This window comes from Gymnodraco acuticeps, unplaced genomic scaffold, assembly GCF_902827175.1.
Source record: "Gymnodraco acuticeps unplaced genomic scaffold, fGymAcu1.1, whole genome shotgun sequence".
NCBI classification, from domain to species: domain Eukaryota; kingdom Metazoa; phylum Chordata; class Actinopteri; order Perciformes; family Bathydraconidae; genus Gymnodraco; species Gymnodraco acuticeps.
Window position 1 is genome coordinate 7,408,353 of NW_022992351.1, and position 19,952 is coordinate 7,428,304.

Consider the following 19,952-nt stretch of genomic DNA (forward strand, 5'->3'; position numbering starts at 1 on the left):
CAATTATGTTACAGTACTATGATACTGTACTGATATCTTCAGACTTTGTTCTTTACTTTATCCGTCGTTATATGTAGAAAATATTACGTTTTCTCCGTAATGTTGTTTCCATAACAACAACAACTTCCTGTCAACTGTCCTTCAAAATAATATATTATATCCTTTTTAGTTTCACAGAACACAAATTGGGTTATTTACATAATATATTTACATGATTTTGTTGTGCAATAAAACAACCCGATGGACACACGATAAAGGAAATGTTCAAATTCGGCTGTGATCGTAGCAACATCGGGCCATTCGTGAGGGCATCTAAGCCATCGTATGACCGCCGGTGGAGTTTTTCAGGCTCCGGCAGCAACTTCGTGAGCGGTGGCAAAATCTTTGGCATGCCAAAAAAATTGCCGAAGGACCTTGCGAAGGTTCATTTTCGTGTTGAATTCGTGTGTCAATTGTGCCCTTCGTAAGGCCATCGTGAGGGCATCTTGTTATCATCGGTGCCATCGGGCATTCGCCCCGATCAGAGTGAGGGTGAATGCACCGATGATAACACGAAGATGACACGATTTGACAAGATGCCCTCACGAGTGCCTTACGAAGTTGCTGCCGGAGCCTGAGAAACTCCACCGGCGGTCATACGATGGCTTAAGATGCCCTCACGAATGGCCCGATGTTGCTACGATCACAGCCGAATTTGAACATTTCCTTTATCGTGTGTCCATCGGGTGTCAATTTCGGGACAGTGTGACAGGGCCTTTAAAGATGGCTGACGTTGCAAACTTTGCTGCTGTACTTACATGAAACAGCTTTTCAGAACAAAAGTGTGAAACTTGTTCTTTGGATAAAATCTACAAGACATTGCTATTATAGAGGTCAGTCTACTTTAGTTCTATAATATATCTGCCATTGCAGTTGCTGTAGAGGCTGAGAACAGGACATCTAGTGTTTAACTGTGTCATCTAGTGGTTTAAAACTATATTGCAACACCTAATTATACATACTGCTTTCAAAGGCTCAGTACACACTGTCACATAGATCTGGTCTATTCTATTAATGCCAATCTGTTTTGCACTGGTTAAAGCTTGGAGATGTTTGTCTGCACTGAAAATGAATGATCAATGATTTGTTGAAGTTTTAGTTATTAATCGTGCACAAATATTGAAGTTTCTCTGGTCGCAGCTTTTCGTAAGTGAGGATATGTTTTTGATTTTTTTTTTTAAGTTGTAAATTGATAATGGTTTCAAATCTTGGTTGAAAAACTGTGGCCTGGAAAACTGAGAGGGGAGTTCTTCAAGAACTAATTGATTTATTAGACATTGGGTCACTTCTGTAGAAAGCTGCCATACTTGACTCTCCACTCGTCATTCAATCAAAAGCCAACAGATGTTTGCATTGGTGAAAATATATTTTACAAACATACAAAAACAAAATCTATTTACATATACAAAATATAACCATTGTCCTTTTTAAGATCATTAATTTGATGACCATTCAATATGAATGTGATGTAGCCTAGCATTATGAAAAGAAAACAAAGCTAACTCAGTCAGGAGGTTACAAAAGTCAGAGACAAAACGCAGATAAAGGAATATTGAGAACAGACAGGTTAAAAGATGGAAATGGTGACTTTGTTGGTACTCAAAGTATTGAGATAATACTTGAATTGACAATAATGTTCGGGATCACATATATTCTGATAAACAACAAAAAAGACCTTGTTCTTTTTGACCTTTGTATGCATCAAGTTCAAACCTGCTTGTTAGGTGTTGTTGAAAGGCATTGTGGGAAAGATTAGAGGTCACAAAGTAGTCAAATGAAAGTGGGTGCACCGAAAAGGTAAACACTTCCCCTCAACAAAAAGGACTTTCGGAATTCTTTGAACATCATTTAGTTGTGGTAAAGGAAAGGTCCCAGTTTAGGAGGCAACCATAGAAACATCAGCAGTAACAGCAGAACAGGATGGAGTAAGGGCAGGCGTAACCGTGGTGACAGCAGCAGAAGGGACAGTTGATGTCGGCATGGTAACCGAGGGCTCGGCGGGGCGAGCAAGAAGTGGTTTGACGAGTTTCATGGGAATAAAGAGGTTGGAGGCACAGTGCTCGCTGAGGTACTCGCCTCCCTTCTCCTCGTACTCCTGCCTGCTGATCCAGCCCTCCCCCCCCGCTGGGTGCTCCAACGCCCAGTCCCTCGCCCCGTACCAAGCGTCCAGGGCCGGCTGCGACGCCATGGTTACCTAGAAAAGAGCCAGTCACAGTTCAGATGCATTAATAAAGAGGGTCTAGTATTTTCTACCATTCAATTAACTTCGGCATTCATTCAGTGAATTTATGTTATTACACCAAGATTACATTCGGAGCATTTTGGCAGAATGGCCTCGGGAACTTTTAGCTCGATTATGGGTTAGGGTTTACTTTGAACTATTTACTTTACTTTTAACTATACTTCTTAATTAAGTTACATTATGGATAGGTTATATTCTGTGCAAACAAAGAAAAAAATCAAGTTCCAGTTCAGAATATTTGTACCTGTATCATTTGCTCGGAACTACCGTATATACAGTATATCAATCTCAGAAACAAAAAAACCAAGACATTTCTTTATTGGTCAACATCAGTATCGAGGAAGAAGGCGGTGGTTCAGAAGTGGGTGGTTTGACCCTTTAGAAGTGTGTGGTGATAAATAGGGTTTTAAAGGGACCTTATACCTTGAATTGTGACTGGAAGGGCCTCATAGCCAGCAGCTCTCTCTCCACTCTCTCCTTCATCCCAGGGTACAGCATGTTCCCTCCTGTCAGAAACACATTGCTCACCAGCGCCTCCTGCTGCTCTGGAGTGTACCTGTATGACAATATGACATCTGTTTCACATGTCGTTTTCTAATACAAACAAGTTAATATGAGAAATAATGTGTTTAATATGCTAAAAGGAGAGGGCGAAAATACAGTATTTTTGTGTTAGATCAAATAAGAAAGAATATGTTGGTTGTGTCTGCAGGATTTCATTAGCATATGGCTATGTGTTCACATACACCTTATTGTATATGCCGTGTGTTTTGTGCATACACCTGTCCTTCTGTATCATTACCTGGCCAGGACATACTGCAGCGCCTCCATCAGTCCCATCTGCTCCTCTCCTGTCGGCGAGGGCTGAAAGAGGAGCTCTGGACATCGCAGGCGCTCCGTCCCTACGAACAGCTGGTGGTACTCCGCCATGTTGAACACGGGCTGGAGACAAGACCAAATGTTCAGCTTTTGAGCTAAGTGTGCTTCATCGCTGACTCAAAAACAAAAAACACAGGACAAACGTTCTGCCACACAGTAAAGAGGCAGACAGCTTCCTGCGCAGCATTAATGAGGATCTAAATCTTTATGTAATCCTGAGTCTCTGTGCCACTACCTGAACATGAGCAGGTTTTTCTGGTAGCGTGTCCTCAGGGAAGTCGGGGTCCATCAGCGCCACGCCGTCTCCCTCGTCCATGGGGTGCTCCAGCTCAGACACCTGGCAGAGAGCAAGAGAACAGCCTCAGGCTTCATGTCAGCTGCAGCACATCCAGCGTGATGACATGCAGATCATTCATTATTATTACATTTGAATGTGATCTCAGCTCTGTGGCTCCTACATGGATCAGCGTCATTACTCTTCCATTATGTCATTTAAATATTTTTATTTTATTTTATTCTATAACGGGACAACTAATATGAAACCCAATTCCTCCTGAGATAATTAAAGTATTCTGATTACTTTTGTGGACACTAAAGTGTTGTTTGTCCTGTTGGAAAGCATTTTATTGTTGGTTAAAGCATTTACATATCTAACCTGTAGAGAAGTTTTTATATATCTATGTATATATATACTGTATATATGACCCACCTCCGTCTTGCCCTCTGCTCCGTCGCTGTGCAGCAGTTTGTGTCGGCCCTGCTCCACAGCCAGCTGCAGTTTGTTGATGTAGGACTGCAGCTCTTCTGCAGAGTCCATGTTGAGTTCTACCAGGTTCTTATGAAAGTGATCCAGCAGGCCGTCTTCCAGCAGCTCCTGAATAACCAACATCAAATCAAAAACAAAGGAGTTAACGCTACTTTTTAAATTGTGGATGTTTTAGAGTATTTGTCCTAGTATACAGTTCATCTTTTATCACGTGATTGTCGGATGTAAGTCTTCCTGCAGTTTATTAAATCTCACGTCTTACACATATAAAAGTCATCTTAAAGACCTAAAGAATACACTTTGTATGATAGAATAGGCCTCTTGCCTGCACGCCCATCAGTCTGTCCAGCCTCTCCTGGTCCTGCAGCAGCTTCTCCTCCCGCCGGCGAGCGTTGATCTCCTGGAGCCGTCGGAGCTGCTGAGCTCGTCTCTCGTGCCGCTCCTCCACGCTCACAGAACCGCCCGGCACCTTCCCCGAGAAGGGGAGCTGCATCCGGTGAACCTCCCGCTCATAAAACTCTGGGCTGCGCCACTTCTCCAGCTCTGGGGAGAACGAAACAAGAAGGGAATGGAAAGTCAATTAAAAAAGAAAGGAAGAAAGTTGACTACCTGAATCCCTTCTGGCCACAGGGAAAAAAATGAATGTCTGTGTTTTTATTAAATAATCAACTAAAAACTTGCAATTACTGTACGTATGCTTTCTATTATATGTTTAGTGTACAATGCTTTGGTGCCATTTGTCTGTAATTTAGGCTTTCGTCCACATTACTGCAGTTTGTATAAGAAACTTGGCTTGTGTTCCTTATAATAACATTACACAAACAGCCTCCTTATTTATGATATCTAGTGACTCTGAAAAATATCATTAGCTTCCAGACAATTCTGTACATCATTCCTTGAACCTGCATACTATTTATGTGAAATGTCTTTTATTTTGTCTTTGTTTTACTTTGTACTTTTAGGTTTTAGGTCTGTTGTTTGTGCTTTTATTTGAAAACCTTATGCTGCAACCTTGGCCAGGAATAGAAAAAAAAAGACTTTAAATGTAAATAAAAATATACTGGTAAAGTAAAACATTTAAGATATAAAAGATACCGTCTTGATAATCCTCAGCAATGTAACTGTGTTCATGCAGCAGTTCCTCCACACGGCTCAGAGTGACAGCAGCGAGGTGACCAGGGTATTTCAGCTGGAGGAGGCGCTGCAGGTAGGACGCTGACTGACTCCCAGCCACGTTCATACGCTTACAGTTCACTGCGTCAAACCTGGAATCAAAACCATATAAAAATCGCGAAATGTTTGTATGATGCATGATGAGAGTCCTTAACCATTTTGGGGATCAAGGACAGACAGGAAAAATCCTTTCTTGGAGAAAAACAAAACAAGTAAGAATATATAAAGTGAACTCTAGAAAAGGACAAACAGACCACATATAAAAGGCTTCCTCACCTGCCATTAATGACCGGCAGGATGTGTGAACAGTGGTATCCTGAGGACAGAACGATGCCGGTGTGAGGCGGCTGGACGCTCCTTTGGGTGTTATTGTGGTAGAAACTGTACAGACTGTCCACTCCATAGGAGACGTACGGGACGTGGTAACACTCAAACAGCAGCTCTGACATCATCTGCCGGCAGTGCAGCGGGTTGCAGGGCGCCTCTGTCACGACGATGGGTTGTGACACACTGCCCTACAAAAGCATGGAGAGAGTAACATTGACTGGTTGTCAGGTAGACTGATGTAGACAGTGACAGATAAAACCATATTGGCCATACATTATCAGCATGCATTACTTTATATTCACTTAAAAAAAAAATCTCTTTGTGCTCTCATTGCTTAATTTTCCTCGCAATATTTGTATATAATGGAAGAAGTCCAATAAAGAGAGATCTCTCCTACTTGTTAGGCACAGTAATATGGAGTCAATGTGTGACAGGACAGAATATATTGAAAAAAGGTAATTCAATGTTTGATTTTAATTAACACATCAGTACAAATAATACAAAAATGGTTTCCAAATAAGACACATTTAATATATCTTAAAAGTAATTGATATGAGCAAGTTAACACGGAAGTATTGACATTATCATTAGTTTTGTGTCATTGAAACAATACTTTATTGATGGTCCCTAGGTGAAACCCTGTCCTTAAAAGCGCGGGCCAGGACGTGAAATAATTTCCCTCTGAAATTGTGAAACTGCGGAAGAACACGCAGCTAGATCCAGAGTGAACGTCTTTCGAAGACCCCAACCTTAACGAACCCCCGGGGTCTCTCCCCCAGTCCCCGTGCAGCACTAACCTCAGAGCCGATCCCCAGGTGAGCGAACACATGGTCGAACATGAGCTCCTGGATCTCGAAGTTGACCACCACGTTTCGGTCGAACTGGCTCTTGAGCAGCCACCGCAGCGGCTCCAGGTTCGGGATGTCGTTACCGATCTGGGTCTCGCTGCGCGCGGCCCCCCTGCTTCGCGCGGCCACCGACTTGAAGATAAGCCGCGGAGCCTCGCGCTCCTCCAGCGCCCAGCCGGCCCGGGTCTGGAAGGAGCCGTTATCGATCACTATGGGGGCCGCTGTGGGGGCCAGACTCTGGGAGGGGGGTTCATAAATCGGGTCGGGAGAGGATTTAAAGTCCTGGAAAGAGAAGATTTGATACACCGGTTCATGTTTGGAAGCCATTTTGGAAGTGCGTTACTGCAAAATACATTCGAGTGGAGTCTGTGTGTCACCCACTGATGGTTCCCAGTTGATTTTAAATACACTATTTCAACATACAGCCAGTGAATCCGCTTGCAAAATCTACAGCAATATAAAGAAAAATATCAGAGTAGAAATGTATATATTTTTGATAAATGTAATATAAACGAGGACAACAATAGTGATGTTTTTGCTTGTTTCAAAGTGTGGCACATATACATTCGTATGTTTTTTTTATTCTTTACAACTAAACACACTTATTAGGCAGTATACGAATGTGTTGTGTGTGTTATTGTCGTATTTCTAAGCATTTACATATTCAAAGTTGTGAAATTTGTTTCGATATTCTACCACCAGATGGCGTAATACACTCTTTGAGCCCAAGTCACTCTGAATTAAAGGTCCCATGTCTTGGCCATCTCTACTGATCATAATTCCATTGTTGAGGTCTACTAGAATATATTTATATTGTGCAATTTTCCAAACTCACATTGGTTTCTCATACAGCATCTCTGTATAGTATGTGTATTCACTCTCTGTCCTAAACGGCTTGTTGGAGCTCCTGCCCCCTCCTCCCCTCCCATACTTGCTTCGTTTCTGAAGGAAGTGACTTGGAAGTACGCGAATACCAAGCTAGCATCCTCGCGATTGTGAAACGGCCAAAGAGTGGAACAGGCTAGCAGGTGTGCGTCATATGAGAGGCCCCGCCTTACATTTTCCGCCACAGATTTGGGGAAATTGGTCCGTGCGCAAAGCATTGTGGGGATTTTAAGACCGCGGAGTCTACACATGTGCAGCCTCGACATTTCTCCAAACGAAGTACGCCGGGCTCGGTAGATTTCCAAGTATAGCCTACTGGACATTGGAACAGTACTTCGGCGGCACTCGATGACGTATTATGCTTGAAATAGTGGCTCTGGAGCAGCTTTACTCGAGATTGAGAAACACCGTGGCCGTTTCTCAATCTCGAGGATACTGGCTTCCAAGCCAATATTTCAAGGATGCTACGTCATCGAGTGCCGCCAAAGTACTGTTCCAATCTCCAGTATACTTGGAATTCCACCGAGGCCGCGCCCTTGGTTTGGGGGAAATTTCGAGGCTGCACATGGGTAGACTTCGCGTCCTTAAAACCCCCACAAGTTCATAATTAGATAGACATCGTGAGCAGCCGTGACTTTTATACCTAGGCCCTCTGACCCCCTCCCTCGAAAAAAAAGAAGAGATATTACGTCACAGCGTTTACTTCAGCGGAATATCAAAACAGCGGCCCGGGGTGCAAAACGCATCAATGACAGCGACCCAATACCACACAAAACAACACCATTTATATAAACACCTATCATGACAGGGCACCCACAGCCAAGTAACAATTACAAATGAATTAAGTCGGCACGGCGGCCCACATTGAAAATGACTTAGGCCTACCTTTGATGATCAAATCACTTAAACACAAAGTCTATCCTCCTGTCCTTTTGGATGAAGCACTTGCGGGTCATTCAGCTGATCCTTTGCCACTCCAGTTTATCATTGTAACTCAATCTTGAAAATGAGTCGGTTAATAATTTCGCAACGATGTCATCACTATCACTGACATGTGCCATCATTAACGAATTTATGCTAATTATAAATCTATCGATCATAAATCTATCGATTAGATTTATGATTCGAAAATAATAAAAGTAGGGTAGACATGTGGATATTATCCGGCTGAACAAAACGTGAATTTATCTAACAGGTTCGTTTTCCACAGACCTTATTTCAAGCTATCTTCTAAAATCCTATGGAGAAATCCCATTGCTTTCTGTCGAGGGAATCCGAGCGCAGCTTACTTCCGGGTTTTAGGACGCGTCACTGCACCTCTTGCATAGACCTCACAGCGGGCGGAACCTGTCATAAAGTCCGTGAAAATAAAGCCCGCCCATTTAGAGGGAAGATATGATTGGTCAATTGTACTGTCATTTGACATTACTCTCTCATTGAGTTACTATAGCTGGCCCTCTGTGAATGTAGAGAGGGACCAACAAGCCCTCCCGTCTTCACATAACTCGCAGAGACGGCATTTAAGCCTTCACATTCCAACAGAACTGAACAGGCAGATTCGAAGGATTTATTTCTTTGGAAATATTATTTTAAATACAATTAAATCAAGTTATTTTTGGTAAAACTAATGAAAAATATAACAACAACAAAATATAAAAAATAATATTTTTTAAAAAATGTTTTTTTTTTAATGTTTTCAAATATTATTTTTTAGAATATCTTAGGCCCTCACAGAGGGCCTAGAGGGCCCTGACGGCTCGCCACTGATCGTGAGGTATATTTATTTTCGGTACAGTTTATGTTGAAACCGTTTGAGAGAGTGGCACACTTGTTAGCCTGTTCCATTCTTCTTCATTTTCCGAAGCCGTGGCTTGGAAGCCTACTTGCTTAGTTTCTGAAGGAAGTGACTTGGAAGTACGCGACTACCAAGCCAGTATCCTCGCGATTGAGAAAGGGCCCCTGTGTGTTTAGATAAGGCTGAGTGCGTGTGTGAAGAGCTCCGCGGATTGGTCCATTTGGACCAATTCGCGGAGGGGTCGTCGTTACGTCACTTGGTTCCCGGAAGAAAAAAATGGAAAAAGAAAATCTCCAACGAGGCGTTCTGGGGCAGCATAGACAGGTCTTTTCTGTGTTAGTTTTACTCGCTACAGTACTTTGAGGGTTTGTGACTTTGCAGACCGTTTACATGCATAAAAAGCTACATAACACACAAGGGGACGGGTAATAACCGGAAAAGCATGTCATGGGACATTTAAGACACACTGTTTCATTCTAGTAGATTTCAAGGAAATGCCTATTTATTTTTTCGGTCAGGATCTGTATAAGCATCACATTTAAAATCTTCTTTTTCATATTTAAACATGCTAGGTAGGAAACTGCAATACTATATTTTAGATTACCTTTTTTAGATTGACTATTGTTGCCCAGTCGGATGGAACTCATGCTGTGCATTTCAATTTCTTTAGTGGAGAGAGCCAAAAATCTCAATTTTCAATAAATAATGTAATATTAAACGTATTTTTCAGAGCCATTTCTGGTGAATATGCAATTAAAAAGGGATGTTTCACTGCCATTCTCTTATCATCAAATGTTGGGTGAACTGAAAAATATGATAGAAATGTAGGAGAACATTTTGAAGCCAGATTGAAACCATGTGAACAGACATTTCCCCTCAGGCCCTGAGATCCCTGATTCCTCTCCGTCTGCCCTCCTGTTACTCTCAGCTGACCGAGTGAAGCCTCAGCTGGTGATGTGGGACACCTGCACACTGTACACACACCCCAGTCTGCAAAAACTCAGACCATTCCCTCAATGCTCGGCTCATGTGGGAAATCTCAAACTCTGATTTAGGTTATCCTGAACTGCATGATCTAAAGCAATTAACAATGCTCTAATGGTTCAAGAGTAGCTTTAGTTTATTTGGCTACAGTAAGCTAACACATTTACCAAACAGGCTACACAAATACTGCTGCCTGCTGTTCTTACAGAATATTTGACACTTTGTTTATCATAGCAGTTTTCATACCTATTTCAATGATTGGCTGAATTTGTTCTTGCCTTGTTTTAAATATGTTTTATATGTGCTGACGTGCTGACCAGTGCAAATCGTAAAAGCAAATTTGAAATGACTGATTGTTAGAGCCCTTTAATGCTGCCACATTAATCTGCGAATCCATCTTTACACTGAGAAAACTGAAATGTTGACTTTTAATTATATGTATTATGTCAACAAATTTCTCACAACTGTATTCGGCAATAATATTGAGTTGAACCTAATATTTTGTATTTAAACCTAATTATTGCTTTCAACTAACCCAAGTAATGTGAAATCTGTTGACATACAATATTTAATTTAAGTGAATTTTCAGTGTTTTTAGAGAATCTGCTGTCCACCCCACAGCACATTTTAATACTTATCAAAACCTCAGATATGACAAAAAGGTCAGGCATGTATGTATAAAAATAGTGCTGGAGAGTGCAGAGAGAATGCAGTCATATTTCATAGCTTCTCCCGTTTGAACATTTCACTCAATCTACTGCTATATTTACATTTAGTGGGAATGCCCCAACTGAATTACACATTTGGATACATTTAATTCCTTCTCTTAGGAATAATTACATTTTTAAATTAATGATGTCTAATATTGCCATTGTTTTACCTTGACATTGGCCTTAAGAAAATGCAAGTAATGAGTGCTAAAGTGTGTTTTCCGGGTGGGTTTATTTCCTGGGTAGCACATACATTTGGGAGCAGAGGATGAAAGGGATGAAGGAAGGGAAGTGTGTGGGAGGAGTGTTACTGTATGAAGCTTGATGGTGTGTCACTGAAGCACGAGCACAGTTCACTGCTCAGGCACAAAGCTCTAAGTGACTGCCGGCCCCCTCCTCCTGATGCTAATAAGCAGATCTGGGTCAGCTCACCCTCTCGCACACACACACGGTTACATACCCACTGGTAAGACACACACACACACACACACACATCCCCACCCACACAAACATGCACATACGGTCACAAACTCAAATGAACCCCCACCAAGTCTCTCTCCTCTCCAACACACACACACATTGACGTCCATCCCTCCCAGGAGGCAAGACGTGACATTGTGTCGCTGTCCGTGCACGACGCTCGCAGCCCTCTGCTTGTTGTGCTTGTCATCCAGCGGTGATGAGGCGCAGGGGGAACTAATAGGCTACAAGCACTCTGGGACTGCCACGCGTGATGCCAGGCAGCCTCCATTTTGTGGAGGAATGAGCAGACTGTGATTTCCCACTGACGGGGAGGGGAAGGAAGGGGGAAATGTTGAATAGGGTCTAAACATGTTTAGTGTTTATGAATAATTAAACAATTAAATAATGTCTTCTTTTTTTGTATTACTTTATCATTATTCTTTTTATGTATCTTTTACATCTTTGGTAGTCCCTTCTGAAACTGATGTGTTTTAAAAGAGAAATGTGTAGAAAATAAAATACCTGAGTTAACTTAATACTTTCTTATTTATATGATATATTTTTGTATAAGTGCATTTTTTATTGCACAAGGGTACATTGGCATGCTCACTTCCAGAACATATTGAGGGTTTTCACCGCCCCCCCAAAGGCTGTTTTGTGGAGGCACGATGCTCTTCGCAAGATAAAAAAACATCTGTCAGTGACGATTATGTTTGTGATTATGAATCACAGCATTATGAAGTCATTTCCATTCAGTCCGCCATGAAAACACATAATTGCTTTTGTAAACATGAGTCCTTTTTTCCATTTCAAATTCATATTAGCGGCCTTGTGTACGTTTATTGGGATGACCTTAATTCACCCAAAACTTCTGACGTAAATTATAACGTGAATTGTGGGAGTCAGAGGCTGAACACAGACTAGAAAATAGAAAGCTTAGTGTGTATGTGTGTATTGTATTTGTGTGTGTGTTTGCGTGCGTGTGTGTGTGTGTGGGAGAGAGAGTGAAGGAATGACAGAAGAAGGAGGAGAGGCCAGTTTATGTAACGATCGTGACTCTGAGCACTTCTGATATATCAGAGCCACACTGCGGACAAAACCCCCCGCAACCTCCATGACTCCTCCACACCCTGTCACGCCTGCAAACACACACACACACACACACACACACACACACACACACACACACACACACACAAATAATCTGTCACTATCGTTCTCTTCAGTCTCTGACCCTGTAAGCCAAGCAGATATTTTTGGGCCAATGAGTGATTAATGTGTTTGTGCACCTGCCACTATACATGCATTCATGTATGTGTTTGAGGTATTTTTCTAAAAATACTAGCATTTTAATTTATTAGTATTTAGTTGTGTGCATGTGTGATCAGTCAAAGTAGTTAAAACACTTTTTAGACCACAATAATACTCAGTTGGTGCTCTGTGAAATTGTTACAAGGGGCCCTGGTAGTTTCAATATGCCTCAGAAAAACAGTCACATCTGACACTGCAGCACCATGGACAGCACCACTGATTTTTGTGTGAGAAAGAGAGAGGATATTTCTACTATACCAATTAGTATTTGTAATGGTAAATGGACTGTACTTATATAGCGTTTTATCCAGTCTTTACGACCCCTCAAAGCGCTTTACATACTACATGTCATTCACCCATTCACACCCATTCATACAGAGCAGTACCACTTGCTCTAGGACCTAACATTCACACACCGTTGGCCATGCCATCAGGAGCAACTCAGGGTTAAGTATCTTGCCCAAGGATACATCGACATGTTGGCTGCACGGGCTGGGATCGAACCTTCTGGTTGAAAGACGACCACACTCCCTCGCAGCCACAGTCGCACAGGTAATGTGTGTGTGTGTGTGTGTGTGTGTGTGTGTGTGTGTGTGTGTGTGTGTGTGTGTGTGTGTGTGTGTGTGTGTGTGTGTGTGTGTGTGTGTGTGTGTGTGGAACATGTATATTGTTATGGTCTAAACTAATTTCTTGAGACATTTCAGACAAAGTGCTCATCTAATGTTTGTTTTTTGTTTGTTACAGTCAAACTAAAGGTTTGTGTCTTAAATGTTTTAATTTTCCTTCCACCCAGGCAGTTTTCTAAAATCTCAACACACACACATGCACATACCCTGTCCAATTACTGTGGCCATGGCAACTATCAGAGATTATTGCTTGCAGTCAGCACTGCACGGCTGTTAGACGAAGCTTTAAGCCCCTCCGTATCTCAGGCCTACACTCACCCATAAACACACTCAAACGGGCGTTCTTGCGAACATACACTCCCATCTCTGAGTGTCTCTTGCCGTCTCTCTCTCTCTCTCTCTCTCTCTCTCTCTCTCTCTCTCTCTCTCTCTCACACACGCATGAGCCTGAATTAATCCTTCTCTTTGTAGCCTTAGAAGCTAAATTGGTCGCCCCAGCAACCACAAAAAAAGCAATTTCAGAGAAAAAAGGCTGACTGAAAATCCATTTTGTCGTGAGGAAGTAGGCTATATCTGGAAGAGAGAATTTTGTTTTTTTCAATATCGATATTATTTATATTATATTATTAATATTCGCAAACAATATTATGTTTATACAACGTTATTTTTCTGCGTGTATTTCTTTCATATTTGAAGATGTAAACGCAGTATTATTTTGTTCATAGTTAGGGTGAGGCAGCATGTATTTCGCGTGCTTGCGTTTTTGTGTGTGCGCGTGTGTGTGACATTTGCTGCGGATCCTCTGTCCCAGCGTCAGCCCGGGGTCTGTGCATGTGATGGGGGAGGGAGAGACGCCTCAAGGACTCTCCCTGCTTCACACACACACACACACACGCACACACACACACACACACACACACACACACACACACACAAACACGTGGGCGCACATACCCCCAGACATGGATGACACACACTCACTAACAAACATTGTGTTGGCCTGAGCACAAATAGCAGCTGGCAAAGCAGCACAAGCCAAGCATGAAAATATGCGGAACTTTCTCTGTCCTCTGGCTGGTTTCTAAATTTAGACCATCCATGTTGCGTTTTTCTGTCTTGCAATGCTGCCCGTAATATATTGCATTTCTTCCAACATGTCTCTGTTTGACCATTTCAATCAACCTCGTATTCCCTAATGAAAAGCTTAGAAACGGCTTTGAGAGAGAAACCATTTTATTTTGCAGCCTTTATGCCGCAGCGGGCTACATATCTGCTAGCAGGCTGCAAAAATGTGATGACACATTTGCTCAGCCGTGTCACAGCAGATTATGGAGAAAGAGACGAGGTGCTTCTTCCCGAGGATTAGAGTTGAGAGGAAATGACTTTACCCTTGAGATTTGTTTCCAATGTGCACTGCAGACATTTAGTAAATATACAAGATCACAAATAAATATGGGTTTTAGTGCATGATAAATGGGTGGATTCTGTTTTTTGTTTTACTCAGTTTGAAAGTAAAAAGGCTGAGGAGGAGTCTAACCTGTTTTTTCTTTCAGTGTTTAAGGAGCTTTCCGTGGTGCTGTCGGGCTCTGCGGAATGCAGGCCAGCTGCAGGATGTTCATCATATCAGCAACGAGTTGCATCCCTTCACAGCCTGCTGAACATGCTTATCTGCATCAAGCTGTTTAATGAGCTGGAAACTTAAAATCTGTACACGTATGCATTTGTCAAAAATATAAACAAGCAGATCGGAAAATCATTTTGGCAATCATTTAAATGTTTTACATTTAAGATAGGGCCCATTTTGTATGGCAATACATGCATTCCCCCCCCCCCCCCCCCCCCCCGGTCTGTTTATAAGAACACATCAAATTAAAATATTGGAATGTGCATTGAAATATTTTCTGTCTATACCATCAAATTAAAAAATGTAATTTCATAATTCCTTAAAAATATTAATCTACCCTTGAAATATAAGGCCTTTTGTCTTGACATTACAGAAAATACCCATGCACCGATATGCTACTGCGGCTCTGTGTGACGCATATGTTGCAGTTCGCCTGCTTCAGTTCACAATGTAAGATGTATTTCACATGTTAAAATACATTTGAGCAGGTCAGACGGAACAGTCAACATTTTGTCTAACGAAAAAAAGTCTATAAGGTGAATTCATATAGACGGCGTTTTATTTGCTGCATTGAACACATCGAACATTTTGAAAATACAACTGTAGCTCTGTAAGAATGTAAACAAATGAAGACTATGTTTTAATTCAATAAATGCAGGGTGTTTTGTTTGAGAGTTATTGAGCATGACTATTTGGTTTGAAAGCATTTTGACCTGTTGACATGAAATCAGGTGAAATGTTTGATCTCTTCATTCATGGCAATGTCACGAGCGATTCTGTAATAATGTCTTTAAATGCCCGGGTTATCCTCGCGACGCGAGTCGTGATTACTCTACTGGTGAATTAAAGTCTCTCTCTTTCTCCCTCTCTTACTCCCTCTCTCTCTCCCTCTCTCTCCCTCTCTCTCCCTCTCTCTCCCTCCCTCTCTCCCTTTCCCTCTTTCTCTCTCGTTACAGTTATGTTGTGCGCGAGCTGTTTCTCTGCCACTCTATGCGGACACGTGCACGCTCCTCTCTTTTCGGTGATGCAGTCAGATATTCCAGCGCTCGTGCTCCACAGGACGCCCAACTGAAAAAAAGTGCTAACTTATATATATATATAGATATATATATATATCTATATATATAGATATATATATAGATATATATTATTTTTTTTAAAAAGACAAATTAGGACCAATTTCCCTACTGTCTCTTTTTTGGGGCGTTGCTTCGTTGATGCAGATACCAAGGAGCATTATTTGAGGGAGTACTATGGATGAGCAAGCAAAGAAAAGCGGCTGAGGATTGTTAACGGTTTGGATGAAACGGAGGGTAAGCTTACTTTGCGACGACATCGAAGAGGCAACAGGCATGACTTTACTGTAGCAGCTCAAACAAGAGAACAATCACCCTGCATGCATCTGCCTCTCTGCTCTTTACTCGGTAGTATCATTTTCACTTGAAGAACGTAATTTATTGGGGTAACGATGGCTCACCTAATACGACACAAGCTCTCCAACAAGCTGACCAATGCGGCCCACACGGTGTCCAACAAATCCCAGGCCAAGGTCAGCGGGGTGTTCGCCCGGCTGGGCTTCCAGGCCGCCACGGACGAGGAGGGTGTGGGGTTCGCCGAGTGCGACGACTTGGATTATGACTACAGGCAAGGGATGCAAATGGATGTCCTCCAGGGAGAAGATGAGGGGGGACAGGTGGAGGGCGAGGGCGAGGGGGAGCTGGATGGAGACAGCCACTACCAGAGAGACGGCACCGGCCACGCGCCAGGCCTGAAGACAGGAGGCTCTCTGGACGAGGAGAAGCCAAAGATCACGACGTGGGAAGCAGGCTGGAACGTCACCAACGCCATCCAGGTAAACTGCTCTCATCCTGCATGTCTGCATGCTGAGACCCCGTCTGGTGCATGGCTGAGGCCTGCACCAGGACCAAAAGTCACCTTGAAGATTTTCATTTTTTAAGATTTATTTCTAGAATTCCAGATTGTATTTAGAGTGGGATGCGCATGATTTCACATTATCCAAGATAAGAATAAAGCAATATGTTCTAACAAATATGCTGAGCTTTAAATGTCTTTAAACATTTTAAATGTTATCATGATTTAATGCAGGCTTCAATTCAACGTTTATTTCATGGTTTGAGAGTGGATTCGTTGCATCCAATGGGTGTTAGGATTTATGTATTCAAATCTTTTTATCAGTGGGGCTGCAGGCCGGGCCTGCTGCCTTTGATAGTCCCGAGGCTGAATGGCCCTGCGCGTGCTTATCAGCGTCTCCATCAAATTGAAAATGTAATCAATTTCATTTAAAATTTCGTTTTTACATTGTCTTTTTAATTGTGTTAATTCGATCCAGCACAGCCTGCTCAAACGAAAGGGCCGATTTTCAAGGGCATGGCTTGTGGTAACATTTATTTTGTGAGGAAAACATGGAAAATGAATATAAATAAGACTTTTCTGCGATGCATTGTAAAATATATATATCCTTTTTTGTTACTGTTATTATGTAAGAGGTGAGCTGTTTGAGCCCTTGCATGCCGGGTGCTCGGCCTGTCACTGTGATGCGGGCCTCGTCCATTAACTGCGCCTCTCTGTCCGCAGGGCATGTTCGTCCTCGGCCTTCCGTACGCCATCCTCCACGGTGGCTACCTCGGTCTCTTCCTCATTATCTTCGCCGCGGTGGTGTGCTGCTACACCGGGAAAATCCTAATCGCGTGTCTGTATGAGGAGGACGAGGACGGAAGGCAAGTGCGCGTGAGGGACTCCTACGTTGACATCGCCAATGCCTGCTGCGCGCCCCGCTTCCCAGCGCTGGGCGGGCACGTCGTGAACGTGGCTCAGATCATTGAGCTGGTCATGACGTGCATCCTGTACGTGGTGGTCAGCGGAAACCTGATGGTCAACAGCTTCCCGGGGTTCCCCGTCTCCCAGAAAGCCTGGTCCGTGGTGGCCACGGTCGCGCTCCTGCCGTGCGCGTTCCTGAAAAACCTGAAGGCCGTGTCCAAGTTCAGCTTGCTCTGCACCCTCGCGCACTTCGTCATTAACGTCCTCGTGATCGCCTACTGCCTCTCCAGGGCACGCGACTGGGCCTGGGATAAGGTCAAGTTTTACATCGACGTTAAGAAGTTCCCCATCTCCATCGGCATCATCGTGTTCAGCTACACCTCCCAGATCTTCCTCCCCTCCCTGGAGGGAAACATGTCGAAACCCAGCGAGTTCCACTGCATGATGGACTGGACTCACATCTCCGCCTGCGTCTTGAAGGGCCTCTTCGCCCTGGTGGCGTACTTGACTTGGGCAGACGCCACCAAAGAGGTCATCACAGATAACCTGCCTTCCACCATCCGGGCTGTGGTGAACATCTTCCTCGTGTCCAAGGCGCTGTTGTCCTACCCGCTGCCCTTCTTTGCTGCAGTGGAGGTCCTGGAGAAATCCTTTTTTCAGGATGGCGGGAGAGCCATGTTCCCTGACTGCTACGGCCCTACTGGGCAGTTGAAATCCTGGGGTCTGGGCCTGCGAATTGGCCTGGTGGTCTTCACCCTGCTTATGGCCGTCTTTGTCCCCCATTTTGCCCTCCTTATGGGTTTAACTGGGAGCCTCACCGGGGCTGGCCTGTGCTTCCTCCTGCCAAGCCTCTTCCACCTGAAGCTCCAGTGGAGGAAGCTCCTGTGGCACCACGTCTTCTTCGACGTTGCCATTTTTGTTATTGGGGGCATATGCGCCATATCTGGCTTCATTCACTCGGTTGAAGGGCTCATAGAGGCGTACACGTACGATCTCCACGACTGAGAGCTTCAGAGATGACCTTTATTGAATGGTGATGTCTTGAAATGCCGCACTCTGGCAGGTTGTCATGACGCAGACCTTATTACAACATCACGTTAGCCACTTGACAAAGAAGCTCGTGAGAAGGATTATTTGTGTGAAATGTACATCTTTTTATTTTGCCTTCGTGAAAATGTGCAATAATGAACTCTACAATCATATCGTAAAGTAGTCTAATCATTCCAGAAAACATGTTTTATTCACTGGACAGAGGATCACAAGCTCCGCATGAAAAAGGGGGTGGGGGTGGGGGGTGGCGAATACGCGGGGATTAACATGTCCAGGTATCAGTCTTCATGCAAAGTTGTCAAAGATCCAGTGAAAATATCCGCCATGGGTCTTACTGTGAGTGTGTACGTGTTTATATCTGGGAATGAAATAAGTGAAAACAATGGAGTGAATATGTTATGAGCTGCTTGATATTTCATTTATCCCACTTCAGAGAAAATATGACAACAAGGTGCTGGGTGGATAATAATAATAATAAACAATGAAAACCGTATGTGTAGTTGTTTAAACAGAATTTATTTATTTCAGTTCGTTTTTGTGTTTTATTTTCCATCTTTTGCCTATAGTAGTCTTCGTTGGCTTGTTTGTTTTCTTGGTGTTTCAAGTGTCATTCTGGATGAAGTGATTTCAAAGTGCAAGCTGGTGCAAAGTGGGTCCTAATTGTGTTATATGAAAAAATAAATGTCTGATAATATTCTCTTCCTATTGAACTTGTTAAATGTGATTTAATGGAACTAATCATGGTGTGTGTGAGACCAAGAGTATTTGTTGAATTAAGAGATAAATAAATCAAATATTTTATGGCTGGTGATTCTAATGTTTCCTTGAAATGTAGACAGGGATGGCCGAGGAGCCTTTTTATTTTAATTGTTATGTTCTCCAGAACAACTACATTTGCCCAATTAGAAAGTTTCCCAATGTTAGCATACCTCCAAAAACATCATGTTAGTCGTTTATTAAAAAAAAAAAAACTATTAAAAGCTAGTAAAATAATTAAACTTAATAAAAAATATATTCTTTTTAAATAAGGAAAAACTAGTAACACTAGTTTGATTGACATTCCCTTTAATGCACAAAATAAATAAAAAACAGATATATTACCTTTGCACATGAACCCTTCACATAGCACACTGCATGAAAACCTGGTACTGCTCTCTTTGGTTTGTATTCATGGTCCCAGGGGGATATTTGTTTCCACAGCTGGTAAACAACAGACCAGGGATTACAGAACATGCAGACATCAACATATTTACAATTGATATCTGTTGATATATCATTGGAAATATTGAAGTCAGATGTGAATTCAGGATGTAAAGTCAGCATAGAGAAGATCATTTTCACATCCTTTTTCATGATAGTCCACCATGACGGTACTTTATTTTAAGAATGAGGGTGTCGCTCAATACCCTGTTTCTGATCACAAAAACATTTACATCAATCTGCTTTTTAAAAA

General features: G+C 42.6%; 2 protein-coding genes across 2 annotated transcripts; one reads left to right on the forward strand and one right to left on the reverse strand.

Moving 5' to 3' along the window:
- Positions 1-1,289: 1,289 nt before the first annotated feature.
- Positions 1,290-6,607, reverse strand: actr5 (actin related protein 5). Its single transcript, XM_034208922.1, has 9 exons — positions 6,224-6,607; positions 5,376-5,614; positions 5,022-5,191; positions 4,252-4,469; positions 3,870-4,034; positions 3,396-3,497; positions 3,084-3,223; positions 2,705-2,837; positions 1,290-2,233 (listed from the first exon to the last, which is right to left on the reverse strand). Exons 1-9 carry the CDS (start codon positions 6,599-6,601, stop codon positions 1,916-1,918), a joined length of 1,863 nt encoding a protein of 620 aa, XP_034064813.1. The 5' UTR covers positions 6,602-6,607; the 3' UTR covers positions 1,290-1,915.
- Positions 6,608-16,139: 9,532 nt separating this feature from the next.
- LOC117541770 (vesicular inhibitory amino acid transporter-like) lies at positions 16,140-19,310 on the forward strand. Its single transcript, XM_034208946.1, has 2 exons — positions 16,140-16,523; positions 17,267-19,310. Exons 1-2 carry the CDS (start codon positions 16,140-16,142, stop codon positions 18,452-18,454), a joined length of 1,572 nt encoding a protein of 523 aa, XP_034064837.1. The 3' UTR covers positions 18,455-19,310.
- The last annotated feature ends 642 nt before the right edge of the window (positions 19,311-19,952 follow it).